Source organism: Barbus barbus (genome assembly GCF_936440315.1).
Source record: "Barbus barbus genome assembly, chromosome: 21".
Lineage (NCBI taxonomy): Eukaryota > Metazoa > Chordata > Actinopteri > Cypriniformes > Cyprinidae > Barbus > Barbus barbus.
In genome coordinates this window covers 8,772,625-8,789,634 of record NC_136749.1, presented here as the reverse complement: position 1 = coordinate 8,789,634, position 17,010 = coordinate 8,772,625, and the positions used below count along the sequence as shown (strand labels likewise).

Genomic DNA, 17,010 nt, shown 5'->3' with positions numbered 1-17,010 from the left:
ATTTAGAAAAAAAATATATATGGAATATCAGCCTTTTGTCATATATTGCAGTTATACTATAATATGAAAATAATTATCAGCTCTTTGTATTGGCAGGAACATTAATATTGATTTATTGGTTCTATTTTTATTAAAACAATAGAAATTATTACATTTAGGTATGTGTGTGGGTGTAAGTTTTTTTTTTTAATAGCGGACATTGAACCCCACTGTGTTGTTTGATTTGTTTTATCTGTAATATTTGTTCCAGCTCTGATGACTCCAACAGAAAGCCTGGCACGCCTGGCACACCCGGCTCCCATGACCTGGAGGCGGCGCTGCGTCGTCTTTCCCTTCGACGGGACAATTATCTTAGCGAGCGGCGTTTCTTTGAGGAGGAGAGAGAGCGTAAACTCAACGCCCTGGCAGAAGAGAAGAGCGACTTGTATGAGGAGAGAGATGGTGGGAGTGGCAGTGAAGATGGCGGCCCCCTCACTCCGGCAGACAGCATCATGTCTCTGGGAACCCTGCACTCGGTTTACTCCATCTACAGCACCCGATCCTACCTGCCGGAGAAACTCCAGATCGTCAAGCCTCTGGAAGGTGACCGAGTCAAATCCAGGCCTTTCACCCTCTTATTGTTTGATACTCTGTGGGCATTAATGCACCACAGTGCTGAGGACCTTTCTACACAGCACTCCTTCTATTTCAGACACACACAACCTCGCTGCTGGTTTGAGATTTAGATACGTCACACTATATATACACGCTACTGGTCAAAAATTTGCAATGAAGATGATTTTTATGTTTTTAAAAGAAGTCTCTTATGCTTGCCAAGGCTGTGTTTATCAGAAATGCAGCTTAGGGACCAATTCTCACTATTAACTAGTTGCTTATTAGCATGCCTATTATTAACATGTTGGCTGTTTATTAGTACTTGTAAAGCATATATTCTGTATGACCATATTCTACATGCCTAATCCTACCCAATACCTAAACTTAACAACTACCTTGCTGACTATAAATAAGCAGCACATTAGGAGTTTGAGGCAAAAGTCATAGTTAATGGTTTGTTAATAGCGAGAATTGGACCTTAAAATAATGCGTGACCCTATTTTCTGTTTTAATATATTTTAAAATGCAATTTATTCCTTTAATTTTCAGCAGCCATTACTCAAATCATCAGTGTCGCATGATCCTTCAGAAATTATTCTTATATGCTGATTTGGTGCTTAAAAAATGTATTATTATCAGTGTTGAACATATTTTTTGCTGCTTAATATTTTTGTGGAAACCATGATGCACTGCCAAGTTTTTAAGATTAAAAAAAGAGAGAAAAAATTATAAAAATTACAGTAATACATTTATAATGTTACAAAAGATTTCTATAACAATAGAAAACACATCTAGCGTACTACATTTTCACAATATTACTGGATTTACTGTATATTTACAGGTTTTACTGATTATATCAATTCAGTCTTGCTGAGCATGAGACTTTTCAAAAGCATATAAAAATAGTAATATATACATACACATACACATACACATACACATACACATACACACACACACACACACACATGCACATGCACATAGAACGGCATTTGAAAATTAGGATTTGGTGTGAAAAGCACAACTCTATCCATGATGCACTTTATGGTATATACTATACATATATATAATTTTTTTTTTTTTTTTTTTTTTTTTTTCATAGAGGTACTAAGGCATATTTAAAAATGGTGTTTTTCATTCACTAAATGTTAGAAACATGCTTGCTTGCTTCAAAGCATATCTTTCACTTGTTGCGTTTTGTGGAGTCTATATAACGTCAACAGCAGGGTCATTGAATTCATTTAGTTTCGAATATCACTGCTGCAACAGATTGTTGTGTCCTTAATTTTAGATAAGTGTTAACTGTGAACCAGTCACAGCCTTATTATTCATAATCATATCTCTAGTGACCTCTGCTGGCTATAGTTAAAAAATAAACTAAGCAGTGTGACATAGCGTACCCAATGCAACGCTTATTATGTATTGCAGAAAACTCAGAAACATGTTAACAAATTATCAATGCTCTGATTTCTTAAAATATTTGAGTATGTTTTAAAAGGTACTAACAGGATATCTGATAGATTAGCTCCAGAGAAAGGATTATGAGGGATAGTTGTCTTAAAAATGTAAAATCTATCATTCACTCACCCTTGTGACATTCCAAACCTGTATGACTTTCTTTCTTCTGCGGAGCACAAAAGACGCTATTTTAAATTCGTTTTGGTTACCATTGATGTTGGGGGGAAAAAACAGAAAAAAAGAAACTCTTACAGGTTTGGAAAAACATTAATTTTAATTTTTGGGTGAACTATGCATTGTTATATCGGTTTACTCCCATCTTTTCTGTCAATTTTAAGTTTGTATGTTTTCATTTTCTTACCCGTCTGTTTTTAGCTCTCTAATAAACAACTTTAATTTCCCCCTCCTTTTTTCTCTTTCTTTGCTTTAGTCTGTCCACAGCAAGTATTGTTGAATGAACTAAAATGGTGATCACATGCAAAGTTAATTTAATCCAAGACTACATACTATAATCTGAAAGGAACCCCTAATTAAAATGACTCAATTATTAATATTAAATAGTTTATTATGTACTGCATGTATTAATTTATGATCGTGTTATCTGTTAAATATGTATCTGCTGAACATCTGGACACATAATATAATATAAACACATATTGAATAATGTTTTATCTACATTTTATCCCTAAAGTGTAATAGAACATAGGTATACCCTGCATTACAAAGACAGAGTTATCCTAAAATTTCTCTACATTCAGTAAGAGTCTAATCTCTTTTTGCATCTTATGAACTTTTATATCACACTCAATGCACATCACATTGCGTTCATGTTCTTGCTGTGTTCTGTATATTGTGTGGTATTTGTTACCGTGCATCTGACCTCATTTCCTCCACCTCTCAGGTTCAGCCACTCTGCACGCATGGCAGCAACTCGCTCAGCCCCACCTGGGCGGTATCCTGGACATGCGGCCGGGCGTCGTGACCAAGGGCTTTCGACCACTGGAGCTGGACCTGGAGGAGGTGTACCAATTCACCGATCTGGAGGAAGATGAGCCAGGACAGCATTCCCAATTCACCATCTCTACCTCTTGCCTGGGCTCTCTGCCTTGTTCACCTGCTTCACGACGACCTCGTGCCAACAATCCTGATAACCAGGAAGAGCAGCCCAGAGAAAATGGAGGGACCCCTGGAGTGGGGCCAGATCGAATGGAGGCTGGAGAGGAGGAGGTCTCATCTGGTGAGGGACCCTCGTAACCTCACTAACCCTCCGGACAGGCTTAGGGGGGAGGGAACATAAAGCCTCACTATAAAACAGACGATGCCCTAGTGGAGTACCCATAAACCCAAGTTGTACTGTGCCTGTGAGGGCATAGGATGAGCTGGTTCTCTCCTTGTTCAGCTGCAGGCACACACCCACTGCACATCATCCACTCACCCTGAAGACAGCTGCCATATTCTTTTGAGTATAGTAATTTTTTTTATTTTTTTACATTTTACTGTCATTCCACCTTTCAGTCATCTTTCTGGCTCCTTGTGCTGAAAAAAATGAGAATTGAGCCTTTGGAAACTCTGGAATGAAGTAAAATATTTAAAATCTTAATAAATAATAATACATTTAAATAAATAACATTTTTGAATCAAAATAAATTGAAATGTTTTGCAATTACATTTTAATGTAATTACTAAATACAATTTAATAGCCTAATTTAACAATCATTTAATAATTATAATTATATACGATTTACATATTAAATTAAAATATATAATATACTGCATATATTGAATTGTAGTAATGGGCAATCTGAATTATCCTAAAATATTCTTTATTTATATTTATTTTATGTGTATTCATTCATTCATTTATTTATATAATTTTATACATTTATTAACTTTTTTGCAGACCCAGACATGGTCTTGACAGGCTTTCATTCATCATTTAAGAATTCACACCAAATCATTGATGTTATATAAAATTGGTAGATCTAACTCTACTTTCAAATATGAGTATGATAATATGTGATAATTAGTGCGAGCTTCTAGACTCAGTTCTTATTTTCAGCACTAGTTCATTTCTGAAAGACTCTTCTCAATCTCTCTTCTTACCTGCATTACGAGAACACAACACTGTGTCAGAGAGTTTAAGGCCTGGGGGGAAAACAACATTTATTTACTCTCTCTCTCCACACACTAGTCCCCTGATAAACCTGAATGTGAGATTTAAGCTGGCGTCTACCCTGAGGGCACAGAGTGTGATGTTTGATACTAAACCGTACAACACACATACACATCCCTGGATGCATTCAACACACATCATCACACATTCCCAACAGGAACCCCAGTATGTAACTAACATCCAGCTAGAGAGTGTGTTTAAAGGATAATGTTACAGAGTTCTATTAAAAACGTGGAAGTGTGAGCCACAGTCATGTGAGTGAACAGACTCTAACGTCACTGGAAAGAGGTCACATTGACACCACATGTACATAACCGCACTCCACATGCTTTCAAAGTCAGGCTTGTCTACTACATAAACACACCGAAAGCCACAATTTAGAGTGTTGAATTGTTGAAATACCAGCTGCTATATATAATATGTTCTGGCTTGTCTGTAATTATCAAATTCATCATTTGATCTTCCCTCTTTCCCACTGTTCTCTCCTGCTGTGTGAAGCGGTTTAAAACTGCATCAGGATGAGTAATACAATTAAAACTTCATGATTTGTAAGATCCTAATTCTGCAGTTGTGTTTTTAAGCCCAATAATAGCTTGCACTATGCCACATTACATTGCATTAGCTCTCCTTACGTAGATCCTGAAGCAGTTTTAACTTCCTCTGTGTGTTATTGTGTGTTTGTGGGGTTTTGTACTGATGTTTGTCTCTCCTCTCTTGCTCTCCCCAGTGCATTTCCCTGGTAAATGTATGTCTCACACCAGCTCCACGTACACCTTCACCACCTGCAGGATCCTGCACCCTACAGATGAACTCACCAGAGTCACACCCAGGTAAATACTGTGTGGTCTTTTCATAATACCATCTTAAGAACTTGTTAGTATACATTATTTTATGGATCATATCAGGCATTGTTTGCAAATACATGGTCAGAAATATATGCAAAAAGTGCACCTTTAGGATTATAGCTTGTCACTGGAGCAGTACCCTTATATATATCTACCCCTGAAAGGTACTACTATGAACCTTTTAGGGGTAAATAAGGTACAGCGTTGTCCCTGTAATGGTACTGCACCAAGCAAAAAATAAATAAATAAATTTAAAAAATAAAGCAAAAATTGGACAAAAAAAATCTAGTTTTCTATGAAATCTGCTGACTTCCAAATGAGGGCGCATAGAAGGAACATCGCAGGGAAAAGCAACCTTTGGAACCGTAAAGCAACAAATAGGACGCCCTATGGTTTATCGGACAGTCTTAAATCTGTATTAAGAGTTCCAGACAAATAGCTTGTCTCTGTAGCAACCATACTGTACAGCTGTGACTGGCTCTCTGCAGGTCATATGACGAGGATGATGAGGCAGCTCTCTATCATGTTGTTCTGGTGGCGGGCTTAGAGCAGACTCACTGAGCAGAGCCCCCTGGGGGTGAGGAGGAATAGCATGACCAGCCTAGTGCTGATGACCTTGTCTCATGGATGTGTGCTGTTCTCTAACCAAACACAAACCACTTTAACTGACCTGAAAGATTTTCTCAACCTAACACCAGAACTTTTTTTGTGGAAGACTTTATGCAGTATAACTTAGCAAATGTTTGTGTAAATAACACATGCTGTGTATGAATCTATGATTATATCTGTGTGTATTGTAAATGAAAACTGAAAAATACATTATACTATGTTTTTAATACTTTAAATTACTGTAGAATGCATGAAGGAACAGAATGATAACAGAGCCATGATATCTAATCAAGCAACTTAATATATAAATACTGTGACGTTTGATGTCAGCAGGATGTTCATTTATAATCAAAGGAATTTGCATCCAAAATAATAATTTATGAATACCATTGTCATTAAAATAGTAAAGCAAGGCGCTAACAACGTCAAGGTTATGGGTTTGATTTCCAGGAAGTCAGAAACAAATTATACTTTTAATGTAATGCAAGTCACTTTGGATTAAAATATTTGCATAAAAAAATTATATTTAATTATTTGTTTAGAAATTCAAATCAAAGACTGCACAATCAAAAACAGATTTATCCCAATCAAACTGCAAACACACTAACCACATTAGCGGACAAAATATCCTGCATTTGAATCGACTATATTGACTGGATTGATTGACTTACTCACAGCACTATTGCAATATTTCAGTTTGTTTAATTGTGCACGGTTTGGATAACTCAAACTAATAAAGCTTCACTTTTTCAGTCTCTTGTCAGGTCCATCACTGGCTTCCTGTGTGATGTCCAACAGCAGTCTGCGCTCAACACCTGTGTCCACCCCCTGCACGCCTCGTCGCCTCAGCCTGGCGGAGAGTTTCACCAACCTCCGCGACTCAACCAAGACCACCAGTACCTCTCTGGGACTAGTGCGCCTCCTACAGGAGAGAGGTATATCTGCTGCTGTCTATAACCCTCTCAGCTGGGACCGGGCAGTTCGAGCCCCTCCACCAGACCCCTATTCATCACACACTGCCACCCCTACGTACACCGGCCCGGACACGCTCCCCTTCACCCCTCCAAACTCCCCCAGCAAGTCCAAATCCAATAGTCCTGTGCTCCCTGTAGACTACAGCCCCTCGGACCCCCCCTATGAAACCTTCCTGGCTTCACGGCCAGCCAGCTCGATTCTGAAGGAAGTGCGGGAGGCGGACGAAAGGGCTCGGACAGATACAAAGTGTCAGACTGAAGTCAGTGTGCAGAACTTGAGACTGGTGGACAAGGTGAAGAAGTTTAGCCTGGCTCCCAGAACTTTGACCCCAGGGATCGGAAGGCCGGGACCGCCGTTTGGGGCCCACGCTGTTGTGACTTCCCCTATCCAGGGAGTGCCAGTGCTGAACTCAGGGATGAGAAGAAACCGCAGTTACCCAGCTATGGTTGGGGCTAGTATGGCTATGAAGGGCCCGGGGCCTCCCAGCGAGGACCTGCTGTTGGCCCATGGGCCACCCAGACAAACTAGCCTCAATGAAAAGTGAATGTTGCCTCTCTGTCATCCCCTTTTGCCTTTATTTCAATTTGCATTGATACAGTATATCATCCCTGCGACAACTCGAGTGCCTGTTAAGATGATATTTGTATAGATTATTTTGTTATAACAGTTGCTATAACAACCTATTTTTGTCTATTTCTCTGTCCATCTGACCAACATATCTAGAGTACATTTCATTCAGCATTGTCGCATATCTTGGTATATTCCAAGCTTTTGTCATTGTGTGTTAAAAAAAAACAAAAATGGACAATTCGCACTGGCTAGCTGTGAGAAAATGTAGCATATGATCAAAGCAGAAAATGAATGCCTAAAAATAACTTTTAATTTAAGCACTTTTTGAATTTAAAAACTGCTCAAGGATAACCAAGAAACATCTTTTTTTTGTTATTGTTGTAAATCTGGTCTTCCGATGTGACATTTCAAAATTGGTTAATTTCATGATGCTAGCAAGAGCACCGATAGCACCTTAATGCTAATGGTAGCCCAGACATTGGTGAACAATGAAGGTTTGTCATTTATTAGTGACTTTTAGGTCAGAGTTTAACTTTTAATAGCCATTGATTAGCGCTTTAAATCAGCCCCTAGTGTGCCGAAAAATCTGTAAAACATGCTTTTATAAGTACAAATACCTTCACATAAGCCTTTTCCATCTAGTCCATCCAATTAAATAACTGCAGTGAAAACGTAATTGTCTAAAATGGCTTATTAATGCGTAATATAATAGTAATTACAGTGTAATAACAGAGTTAAATTATATGACTCTCAATAGAGGGCACTGTTGACATGAATTGGTGATAAATTGCACATTAGCACAAACTCTCTGGGCTTTATATCTTCAAAAGTTGACTGACTGAAATACTTCAGAGAGAAGCCGAGACCACAGGGATGTGAAGGCGCTGCATGAAGAATTGCAGCAGGTTTGAACTTGAAACACAATCGTGTTTATGTTAAGTCATCCTTTGATGTCCTTTTGTTGAGACCAACATTATTTATTTGTATGTGTGGAATTGCAGTATCGAAGACTTGATGGGAAAATTGCACAACTACAATTTCTTTGGTCAAAAGGATGTCAGGTTCAACTGAAAATATATACTGTACATCTGCTGTGGTTTTGGAACCTACTGACTGATGTGTGTCGTATGGAAAGCAAGTGTATTGTAAGCTTCAAAGATATCAAGGGTGCAATAGGATTTATAGTTACTTTTTTTTTGGACAGACTTTATCATAATGGCTTTGCCTGCCGCAGTATGCACTGACATAAATACTGTAACTATGTGTGATGTTGACTTCCCAATGCAGATATTTGAAGGATATCTTATATTTGATGTATTGCAGAGGAAGCACATACAGTTGAAAGTGCATGAGTCGTTCTAAAGAAAAGGTCTGTGTTTTCTTTTAGTTGAGGCAAGTTTAATTTGTCAGGTGTAAATGTGTGTGTACTGTGTGTGTGTGTGTGTGTGTGTGTGCGCGCGCACATTTAATCAGCATGACATTTGTTGAATGTGTTTCAGAACCACAGAGGTATCTGCCATGACTGAACATTGATTTCAATGGTGTGTTTATTTCATAATTGAAAGGACGTTTTACTTGTACATTGTAAATGGTAAATATGCAAAGGATTCAAACATGCTAACTTTTATATATAAAAAGCAAAAAAAAAAAAAACTAAACTTGAGGTGAAAAAAAAAAAAAAATGGAAAAGCGATTACACTGGTGAAAAGTGGAGTTTTGGTTCATGAATTTTAGAAGCTCCCCTTTGCAGAGGATCAATAAACCAGTTGTGATAATTTAGTGTCGGTTGTCTTATTTTGCACTATTAACCAGGTGTTTGTTCAAGTATATGTTCATGAAGACCTTTTGAACGTCCATGATACACTAGCCTTGTTGACCACAAGAGGGCATACTTCACCAACACTGAGCTTACAGAAGAGCTTTACATTTGTAAAATCACCAAATCAAATTCAATTCTCATATCCATCTAGATTCAGTGGCATATCTGATTCTGTTAAAAAAATTTCTTCCTACAATCTAAATAACCCAGCAACCCCATATCAGTCTAGTGTAATTCAAACACAGAACATGTCCAAAAGAAGCCGCCAGAGCCTTCACAAGGGGGTCCGTAATATGCCAGTTCACGTTTCTGAATTTGTCATTGTTTGATCTTGAGCTGACTTTAGGGCCCTTATCTTGCAAATTTGCATGGAGTGAGTAGATGTGTCCAGACCAGATCAACAGGCCACTTGGTGTGAAGAGCACCAGCTATTTACTAACAATGTGATGATATTCAGATGACATTCTCTAGCTGAAGAGGGTTTCCATAGAAACACTCTGCAGGTTATTGTGAACACAAATACAAAACACTTTGTTGCTGCAAGATTGATTTGAGTGGGCCTATTTTCTCCTCAAACTTTATATACAGTAGTTTTAATATTCTTGGGGGGGTCCATCCATCCATCTATACATCCATCCATACATCCATCTATACATACATACATCCATCCATGCATACATACATACATACATCTATACATCCATCCATCCATGCATGCATTCAAAATACAGACAGAATTAGGCAACGTTTGGTTAATTTTAATATTTTTAACTTTCACTTACATGCAACAGAATACAATATTTATACAGTAATCGCAGGCATTGAAAAGATTCAGTATCTTTCTACTTATTATATACTGTAAATGAGCATTATTATTACCATGGCAGCCATTTAAGCTTCTGTGCTCCACACTGCATTTAAATATTATTTAGTGAAAACATTTAGTTGCAAAAGCAACTTTCCAAATCTTGCATCGTTGTCATAGTATCTCAGGAACTGTATAGATAGGGAAGACTTGGTCAAGTTGTTGAGAATGTCTATATCTAAATAAATATAAAGTTTAAAAAGTAGTTAGGGAAAACATCCAAAATTATTGTGGGGAAAAGGATTCTGTTGAACTGAGTTTTGAACAGAAACTCAAAAACTGTTTCTTAGAAAAGAGCTAATTACTCTACAAGCTATGTTTAAAGAGGTAATGAACTGCATTTTTCTATTTTATGTTTCCTGAGGTGCACCTATAATGTTAGTAGGATTTTTACATCAAAACCTGTCATAATTTAGAAATAAAATGACATTTTCTACCCTGTTTTAGTCATCTGTTTTCAACTCTTTAAGAGTCATTCTTGAGATTCGGTGCCTTTTGTGTCCCCAGTAAAGATCGTGATATTATTATCAACAACATCAATTTAAAGTTGTCTCTGACATAACACCATAAATAACATAAATAATGAATAATAAACGACAAGTTTTTTTTTAATAATTCTAAACATTTTACAGCATTTTAAACCACCATATGAGTGATTGTTTTTTAGATTTTGTTCACAATGTTTGGTATATCAGTAATAGTTTTGCTTAAAGTTCAATAGGTGTTATTTATGTCAAAGAAAACTTTCAAATTGAGCTTGTTGAAAATTCTAAGGCAATAATATTATCTTTACACAAAATCCAGGAATGAGCCTTAAATGGGCATTTCTCTTTTAAGACTTGTAAATACTCAATGCTTATGATTGGGTGATCTTTGCATATGAAATAAGTATTAATGTGGAACTGTTTTGAAAACTTTTGCAACATTTTTACTACAGCTGCTGTGAAAAATTGTGAAAATGCTGATTACAGCATTATAATTAGATTTACTATATAAAAGATACAAAAATTGTGCACATTAATTCCTTCACAATATGGCTAACAAAAGTTGTTTATGTTCGTATTAGCTCATGCAATATGAGCTAACAAACTACTGTGTTTGTGGCCATTGAAATGAAACATGATTAATATGATTTCAAATATTTCTCACCATGACAGCATGTATAAATTGAAAACTGACCTTATTTTAAAAATATTCTCATTAAATATTGTAGATAGCAGTCCAATCAAATTGCATGTGAAAATAGCTTATCTAATAAAAGTTAGAATTAACACATTACATATTCCTGCAGAACTGTCATATTGTAGAAATCTGTTTGCAATCTGTTGAAATGTGGCTAGAATCCACAGTGAAATGAACTAAACAAAGAAATCATCCTCTACTGAGCCATATTTGAAAATAAACATCCGCTTTCCCAACATTAAGAAAGTATTATAAGTATATTAATACTTACAAAAGTGTTATATGAAATTAAAACACAGGTTAGCAAGTGAAAATGAACATTTATTGATGCAACACAAATTAAAAACGAGCAGACCTAATGCAATGTCTTTTTGAATATTCCTTTAGTTATAATAAGTGAAGATGTCCATGAAGGATTGTGAGGAATGTTGGCTATTTTTAGAATGTTCGTAGACATTATGATGTCATGGAAACACACCTTAGTATAACAGTGGTGGAAAACTCTAATTCTCTGTAGTGTGTGAGGAGTTGAGCGAGAGCTAATAGACTGTGTGTAGAAAGAGTGGAAAGTCTAATACGCTCACGGTGATTACTATTTCCCCGACAAAATGACAAGTGATGTTGAAAGGAACCGTTCTCTGTTTCAAGAAAAACTGAAGAACTGGTTTCCAAATTGTCATGGTAAGAGCACCAAAAATAAGTAATCATTGGATCATGTGTGGACATTTGACTACATTTTATTACCATTTAAATAAGTAATACTTTTTTATTATTATTAGTCCTTAATAAAACATTAGCTAAAGGGAAGGAAGAGTTCAGCAAGAAGTGTCAGGTCTGGTTTCCAAACCTGCAAAGTGAGGTTATTTTTCAAACATTGTCATACAATGCACTGGGTAGCAAAACACAACATGGAGTAGGACTGACTTCATATATCCATCAGAAACATAATAGAGACCAGTAGGTTAAAAAAAATATATATATATAGATTTAGTTATTATTAATAGTCAGAATACAGATTAGACCCCAACAATCTTCAATAACTTGTTACACATTAAAGTAACTGATTTAGGCTATCTTAAGAAACTGTCTCAAAGATTTCTCATTTGATCATTTTTTCCAATAGCCGACTCTAAGCCAAGTGCAGAAGAGAAGGCTGAATTTGGAAATCAGCTCCAGACCTGGTTTCCTGACTTTCAAGGTAAGACTTTCAGGAAAGGTCATGATAACCATCACAAATTCACAGATTCTTTGGCCCGGTTTCATAGACAGCGTTTAGCCTAAACTAGGATTAGGCCATAGTTCAATTAGGACATTTAAATCATTTTTATAAGCATGCCTTAGAAAAAAGCATTACTGGCGTGCATCTAAAGACAACACAAAGGCACTGACATGTTTTAAGATCAGTTAGTGCAAGTTTATTTCAGTTGAAACAGCTCAGGTTTACATTTTAGTCTAGGAATAGGTTTAAACCTGGTCTGTGAAACCGGGGGATTAAGTTTTACGTTTTTTTTTTTTTTTGTCATAATCTAATTTAGTTACACCAATAATGTCATAACAATGGGTTAAATAATTCAGGAAATAAATTACAATTTTGTCTTAATGTTTTATTTTTGTTTTGTTTTTTTGTCCACCTGTAGCTGACTCTAAACCACCTGAGGAAGAGAAGGCTCAATTCATGACAAAGCTCCAGGTCTGGTTTCCTGAATTCCAAGGTACAAACTTCAGCCAGTGCTGAAAACAGATGTTTTCCTCGGATATTCAGAAAAATGGTTGAGAATTGTCCAAATGACTTTTTTAATTGTTTCACCAGTAGCCAACTTTACATCGACTGAGGAAGAGAAGGAGAAGTTTAAGAAAAAGCTCAAGATCTGGTTTCCTGAAATTAGAGGTAAGAATTTCAACCAGCGCCACAACTAACAATAGTGTTTCCTCTAAATCTTGTATATGTGGTTACATCCACAACATGTTAGACAGTAGATTATTGCCACTAATTGTCTCTTAATGTTTTATCTTTTTTTATAGCTCAAGTATCTGACCCTAATCCCACTGAAATGAAGAAGGCTGACTTCAAGAAAAAACTGCAGGTCTGGTTTCCTGAGCTCCAAGGTACGACCTTTACTCAAGGCTGCAATCCCCATAGACATTGAGAGGGATGTGCTTTTCCTCAAGACATTCAGAGTAATGGTTGATATTTAGAAAGATGGTTGATAATTGACTTGATGTTAAAAGACTTTGTTATTTGTATTATTTCACCAGTAGCCAACTCTAAACTGACTAAGAAAGAGAAGGCAAAGTTCAAGACAAAGCTCCAGGTCTGGTTTCCAGACCCCCAAAGTAAGAACTTCAGCCAGTGCCGCAACCACAATTACTTTTCTCTAAATCTTAAATATGTGGATATACCGACAACATGTTTTACAATAGATTTTGTTCTACCAATTGTATCCTTAATCATTTAATCTTTTTTTTAGGAGTAGCCTATCCAACTCTAAACCAACTAAAGAAGAAAAGGCTGACTTCAAGAAGAAGAAAAACCTGGTTTCCTGAGCTCCAAGGTAAGAACTTTATCTAAGAGATTGGAACAACCATAGACACGTTTCCCCCAGATATTCAAAAAAAAAAAAGGACAGTCTCTAAATGAGTTTGTCTTTTTTTCATCAGTAGCCGACTCTAAAGAAGAAAAGGCTAAGTTCAGGCCAGGTCTGCGCCACTGATGTAAACCACAGGTATACCACAGAGGGTTGTCATACTAGACCAGGGATGCCCAATCCTGTCCCTGGAGATCTGCCTTGCTGCAAAGATGAGCTCCAACCCAATCAAGCACACCTAAACCAGCTAATTATGATATTCAGCAACACTAGATAATTACAGACAGGTGTGTTGGAGCAGGGCTGGAAACAGGATTTGATACCCCTGCACTAGACTGACTCATCCTAGCATTCAGTCCTGTGCATTCTAGCTTAAAACAGAATATGAACACATTGACAGCATCTAAAATATTACATATTAAAAATTGTTCAGCAGTGCTTGCTGAGACAAACTATTCGACATTATTATTGCTCATACTTTAGGTCAGGGATTTGAGCACACTCCTAAACCCTATTTCTGCCAAATAATATGTCAGTTCATTGCATACAGTCATCATAATCCATTAAATTAAGTAAATGTCTCAAAAGAGTAAGTGAATTGTAAGTTAATTATGCCAGGTCTTTCCTTAGTTATGACTAATGTGTTCAGTTAAATAATCCAGGAAATTTGGGTACAAGTGACATTTTAGTGCCAGTCTAGTTGCTAAACTATAGGACTTAAAGTTGTGTTACCTGTGTTCAATAAAGCAAAACCAAACTGTATCAGTCAGTGAAAAAACACTTCAAAGATGCATTTATCTATGTGTGAAGAAGCAGGAGGGAATAAGGGAATTGGCTAGTTGGCTCAGACAATGTATCTACATTGCCAAAACACATTTAATTGCCCTGGTTGCAAACCTTTTCATGTTTGGCACTGTGTGTGTAAGCGTGCATTTATTGGTTCACTTTATATTGTCTAACAGAATGAAATCTCTTTCACTAAGGCACACCTGTGGCATAATGGCTCTTTTTGTTTGGTGTAGCCCTTCATTCGCTCGCAATCATCAGCCTACGATTCATCCATTATGTGCTAACTCAAGTGTTTTGCGCAATAAACCATGGAGCGTCGTCTCCCTGCATGTGTTTCTCTCTCCGTCTCTCACCCTGTTCTCCGGTACAGCAGAATCGAGTATTATTGCCTGAACTCTAATCTGTCCCTCAGGCAATGGGAAGAGAATTGGATTTGAAGGCTACTCGTGGCGCTAGTTCTGTAGCCGTTCAGCTTCAGGGGCAAATAAGAGAAAGCTTTCATAATAAGATCATTAACTGTAATCTGTTAGCTTGGTCCCGCAACACCACACAAATGGCTTCGATGAGCTGTGGTGGATTCAGCTAAGATAATAAATCAAAGCTACATGCTAAGAAAAGCTAAAGGGCCTGTTGATTTAGTTTTTCTTAATCTACCAGTTGTTTTTTTTTCTGTATTGTAATTTGTTAGTGTTGTGTAATGGTCCAAAATGCACATTATACTGGTCGAACATAGATATTTGTATGCCACATGATTTTTCTTTCTGCATTTCAAGTACATGATGAGTTACGATAGCCATGAGACTTCGGATGAGTGAGTTAAGGCAATGATTTATTCGTAGACACCTGTGATATGTCTAAAGTGAGGATAAAATCATATATACATGAGTTATGAGAATAAAAGCAGTTGAGACTACATTCTCACTCGTTTTTTTCTGCAAAATAAATATATATAGATGGACACATATATTTATATATTGCATTATCTCCATTGTACAAACAAATTTACATCAGACCGAGCTCTCAGACTGTGATTGATTGACATTAAAATGAGTGACTCTATACAGATGATTGGCTAATCAGATTGATTCATGTGATTTGTTGAAAAGATCTTATGAGGAATATTCATACTCCTCTGCGCTCCGTCGGCCAAAATCCATCCATCCCAAGTAATCTCTGTCCTTTATTCTGTGATTGTTGCCCATGGACCTGCTATTTGGAGAGGGGCTTCTGCGATATGTACCTGCATGAAATGCACAAATACATATTAATTAATTTATCTAAGCCCAGGGACCTTTGGAAATTGCTTACATGTCTATCTATTTATATATAAATCTAGAAATAAATCATTAGTAGAAGTATTATTTATATTATTATTATTATGTACTTCCTGGTGCTGTAGTAGAGGTTCAATAGAAATCTCAAATAGGAAAATATAACTCTAATTGACCAAAGTTAATGCAATTGAAATGTTATTGAAATGGCATGATCATAGTTTATATAGGGTATAACATAATATGCATTAGGGACAATTTATAAAAGTTCAGTAAATATAAAATAGTCATTTGAAAGGTGAATTCCACCTTTAGTGGAGATGATTCTGGCCAGTAGTTCAGTCAAGCTGCTGCGGGGTTCTTCATCATCCTCTGCCTTGGACAGCAGGCTGAGTTGTCCACTGGAGGGTGCTGCATGGGTATGGCGTGTGTGTTCCACTACAGTCCCAAGATCAGACTGACCCCCATCTTCTGAGTGTGTGGGGAGAGAAAGGCAACTGCTAGTGGAGAGGGCAGCCAGCAGCACACACACACAGATTCCAGCGTTCATGGCTGAAATAAACACACAAGTTAGAGCTTCAATATTGCTTCATTAAAATCCTATTCATATGAGCTTTTCTAAAATGCACTTTAATAAGTAAAAAAGGTTCTAGAGTTCATGTTAAGTCTAGTGAACTGATTTGACCTGATTTTACATCAAACTTAAAAATATTCAAATTCCATTAAAAGATCCTCCATCAAAATAAATAAAAAAAGATTGCTAAAAGAAAAAGGACTGAGACTTCCCTGCCTCCATTCAAGGCACGAAACCCAGCACAGCTACAGAGAAAAAGTGTAAATATGTTTGAATTAAACACCAGATATACAAACTAATTGGGCTGCAATGTGTAATTTTGGTAGATCTCAAATCTAGGTTTTTCTGTTGATTTCACCAATTTCAAATAAAACCCATTCGCCAAAGAGGTCCATCTACTGTAACTCATTTCTGTTCCAAATGTCGACTTAACAACAGTTTCTTTCTTTCACACAATGATTTTTTTATTATATATATTTTTTTTTGGGGGGGGGGGGGGGGGGGGGGATAGAGATATTAAAAAACCTAATAACCCTAAATAACTCTTGGATTCAAGCCAAGAAGCAACACCAAGAGGAACTGAAATTAAAATTTCTGTTGAAACTGCATCGCTAGCACATTTCATTCACTTGCTTTTTATCTTCTTTTTTATTTCAAATCTACAAACTAAAATTCAAAACCATGGGACATATTGCATATTA

General features: G+C 36.7%; 3 protein-coding genes across 8 annotated transcripts in view; 2 read left to right on the top strand and 1 right to left on the bottom strand.

Annotated features, from left to right (window-relative positions):
- The window catches only part of LOC306887613 (trafficking kinesin-binding protein 1-like), a 60,064-nt gene extending 51,067 nt beyond the window's left edge, over window positions 1–8,997 (top strand). For 3 of the 6 annotated variants that reach the window (XM_079445488.1, XM_079445490.1, XM_079445489.1), the window contains exons 13-17: window positions 251–582; window positions 2,954–3,289; window positions 4,953–5,055; window positions 5,559–5,647; window positions 6,433–8,997. In XM_079445488.1, coding sequence (XP_079301614.1) covers window positions 251–582; window positions 2,954–3,289; window positions 4,953–5,055; window positions 5,559–5,631 — 844 coding nt within the window. In that variant the 3' untranslated portion in view covers window positions 5,632–5,647; window positions 6,433–8,997. The remainder of the gene's footprint in view (window positions 1–250; window positions 583–2,953; window positions 3,290–4,952; window positions 5,056–5,558; window positions 5,648–6,432) is intronic. The other 3 variants (XM_079445487.1, XM_079445486.1, XM_079445485.1) reach the window with 1 other exon arrangement.
- A 2,606-nt stretch (window positions 8,998–11,603) lies between these two features.
- On the top strand, window positions 11,604–14,447 carry LOC306887956 (uncharacterized protein). The gene is made up of 7 exons (XM_079446015.1): window positions 11,604–11,771; window positions 12,214–12,288; window positions 12,728–12,978; window positions 13,113–13,196; window positions 13,347–13,424; window positions 13,559–13,642; window positions 13,749–14,447. The coding sequence occupies exons 3-7, from the start codon at window positions 12,876–12,878 to the stop codon at window positions 13,799–13,801; spliced, it is 402 nt and encodes a 133-aa protein (XP_079302141.1). The 5' UTR covers window positions 11,604–11,771; window positions 12,214–12,288; window positions 12,728–12,875; the 3' UTR covers window positions 13,802–14,447.
- A 1,126-nt stretch (window positions 14,448–15,573) lies between these two features.
- Window positions 15,574–16,285, bottom strand: LOC306887267 (cholecystokinin; the record flags this gene model as incomplete). The annotated part of the gene is made up of 2 exons (XM_079444886.1): window positions 15,574–15,704; window positions 16,045–16,285. The coding sequence occupies 2 exons, from the start codon at window positions 16,283–16,285 to the stop codon at window positions 15,574–15,576; spliced, it is 372 nt and encodes a 123-aa protein (XP_079301012.1).
- Window positions 16,286–17,010: the final 725 nt, after the last annotated feature.

Coding starts and splice junctions, on each gene's coding strand:
- LOC306887956 (XM_079446015.1), top strand. CDS start 12,876: ATGACTTTTTTAATTGTTTCACCAGTAGCCAACTTTACATCGACTGAG. Junction 13,425..13,558: donor CTGGTTTCCAGACCCCCAAA/GTAAGAACTTCA, acceptor TCTTTTTTTTAG/GAGTAGCCTATCCAACTCTA. Junction 13,643..13,748: donor CTGGTTTCCTGAGCTCCAAG/GTAAGAACTTTA, acceptor TTTTTTCATCAG/TAGCCGACTCTAAAGAAGAA.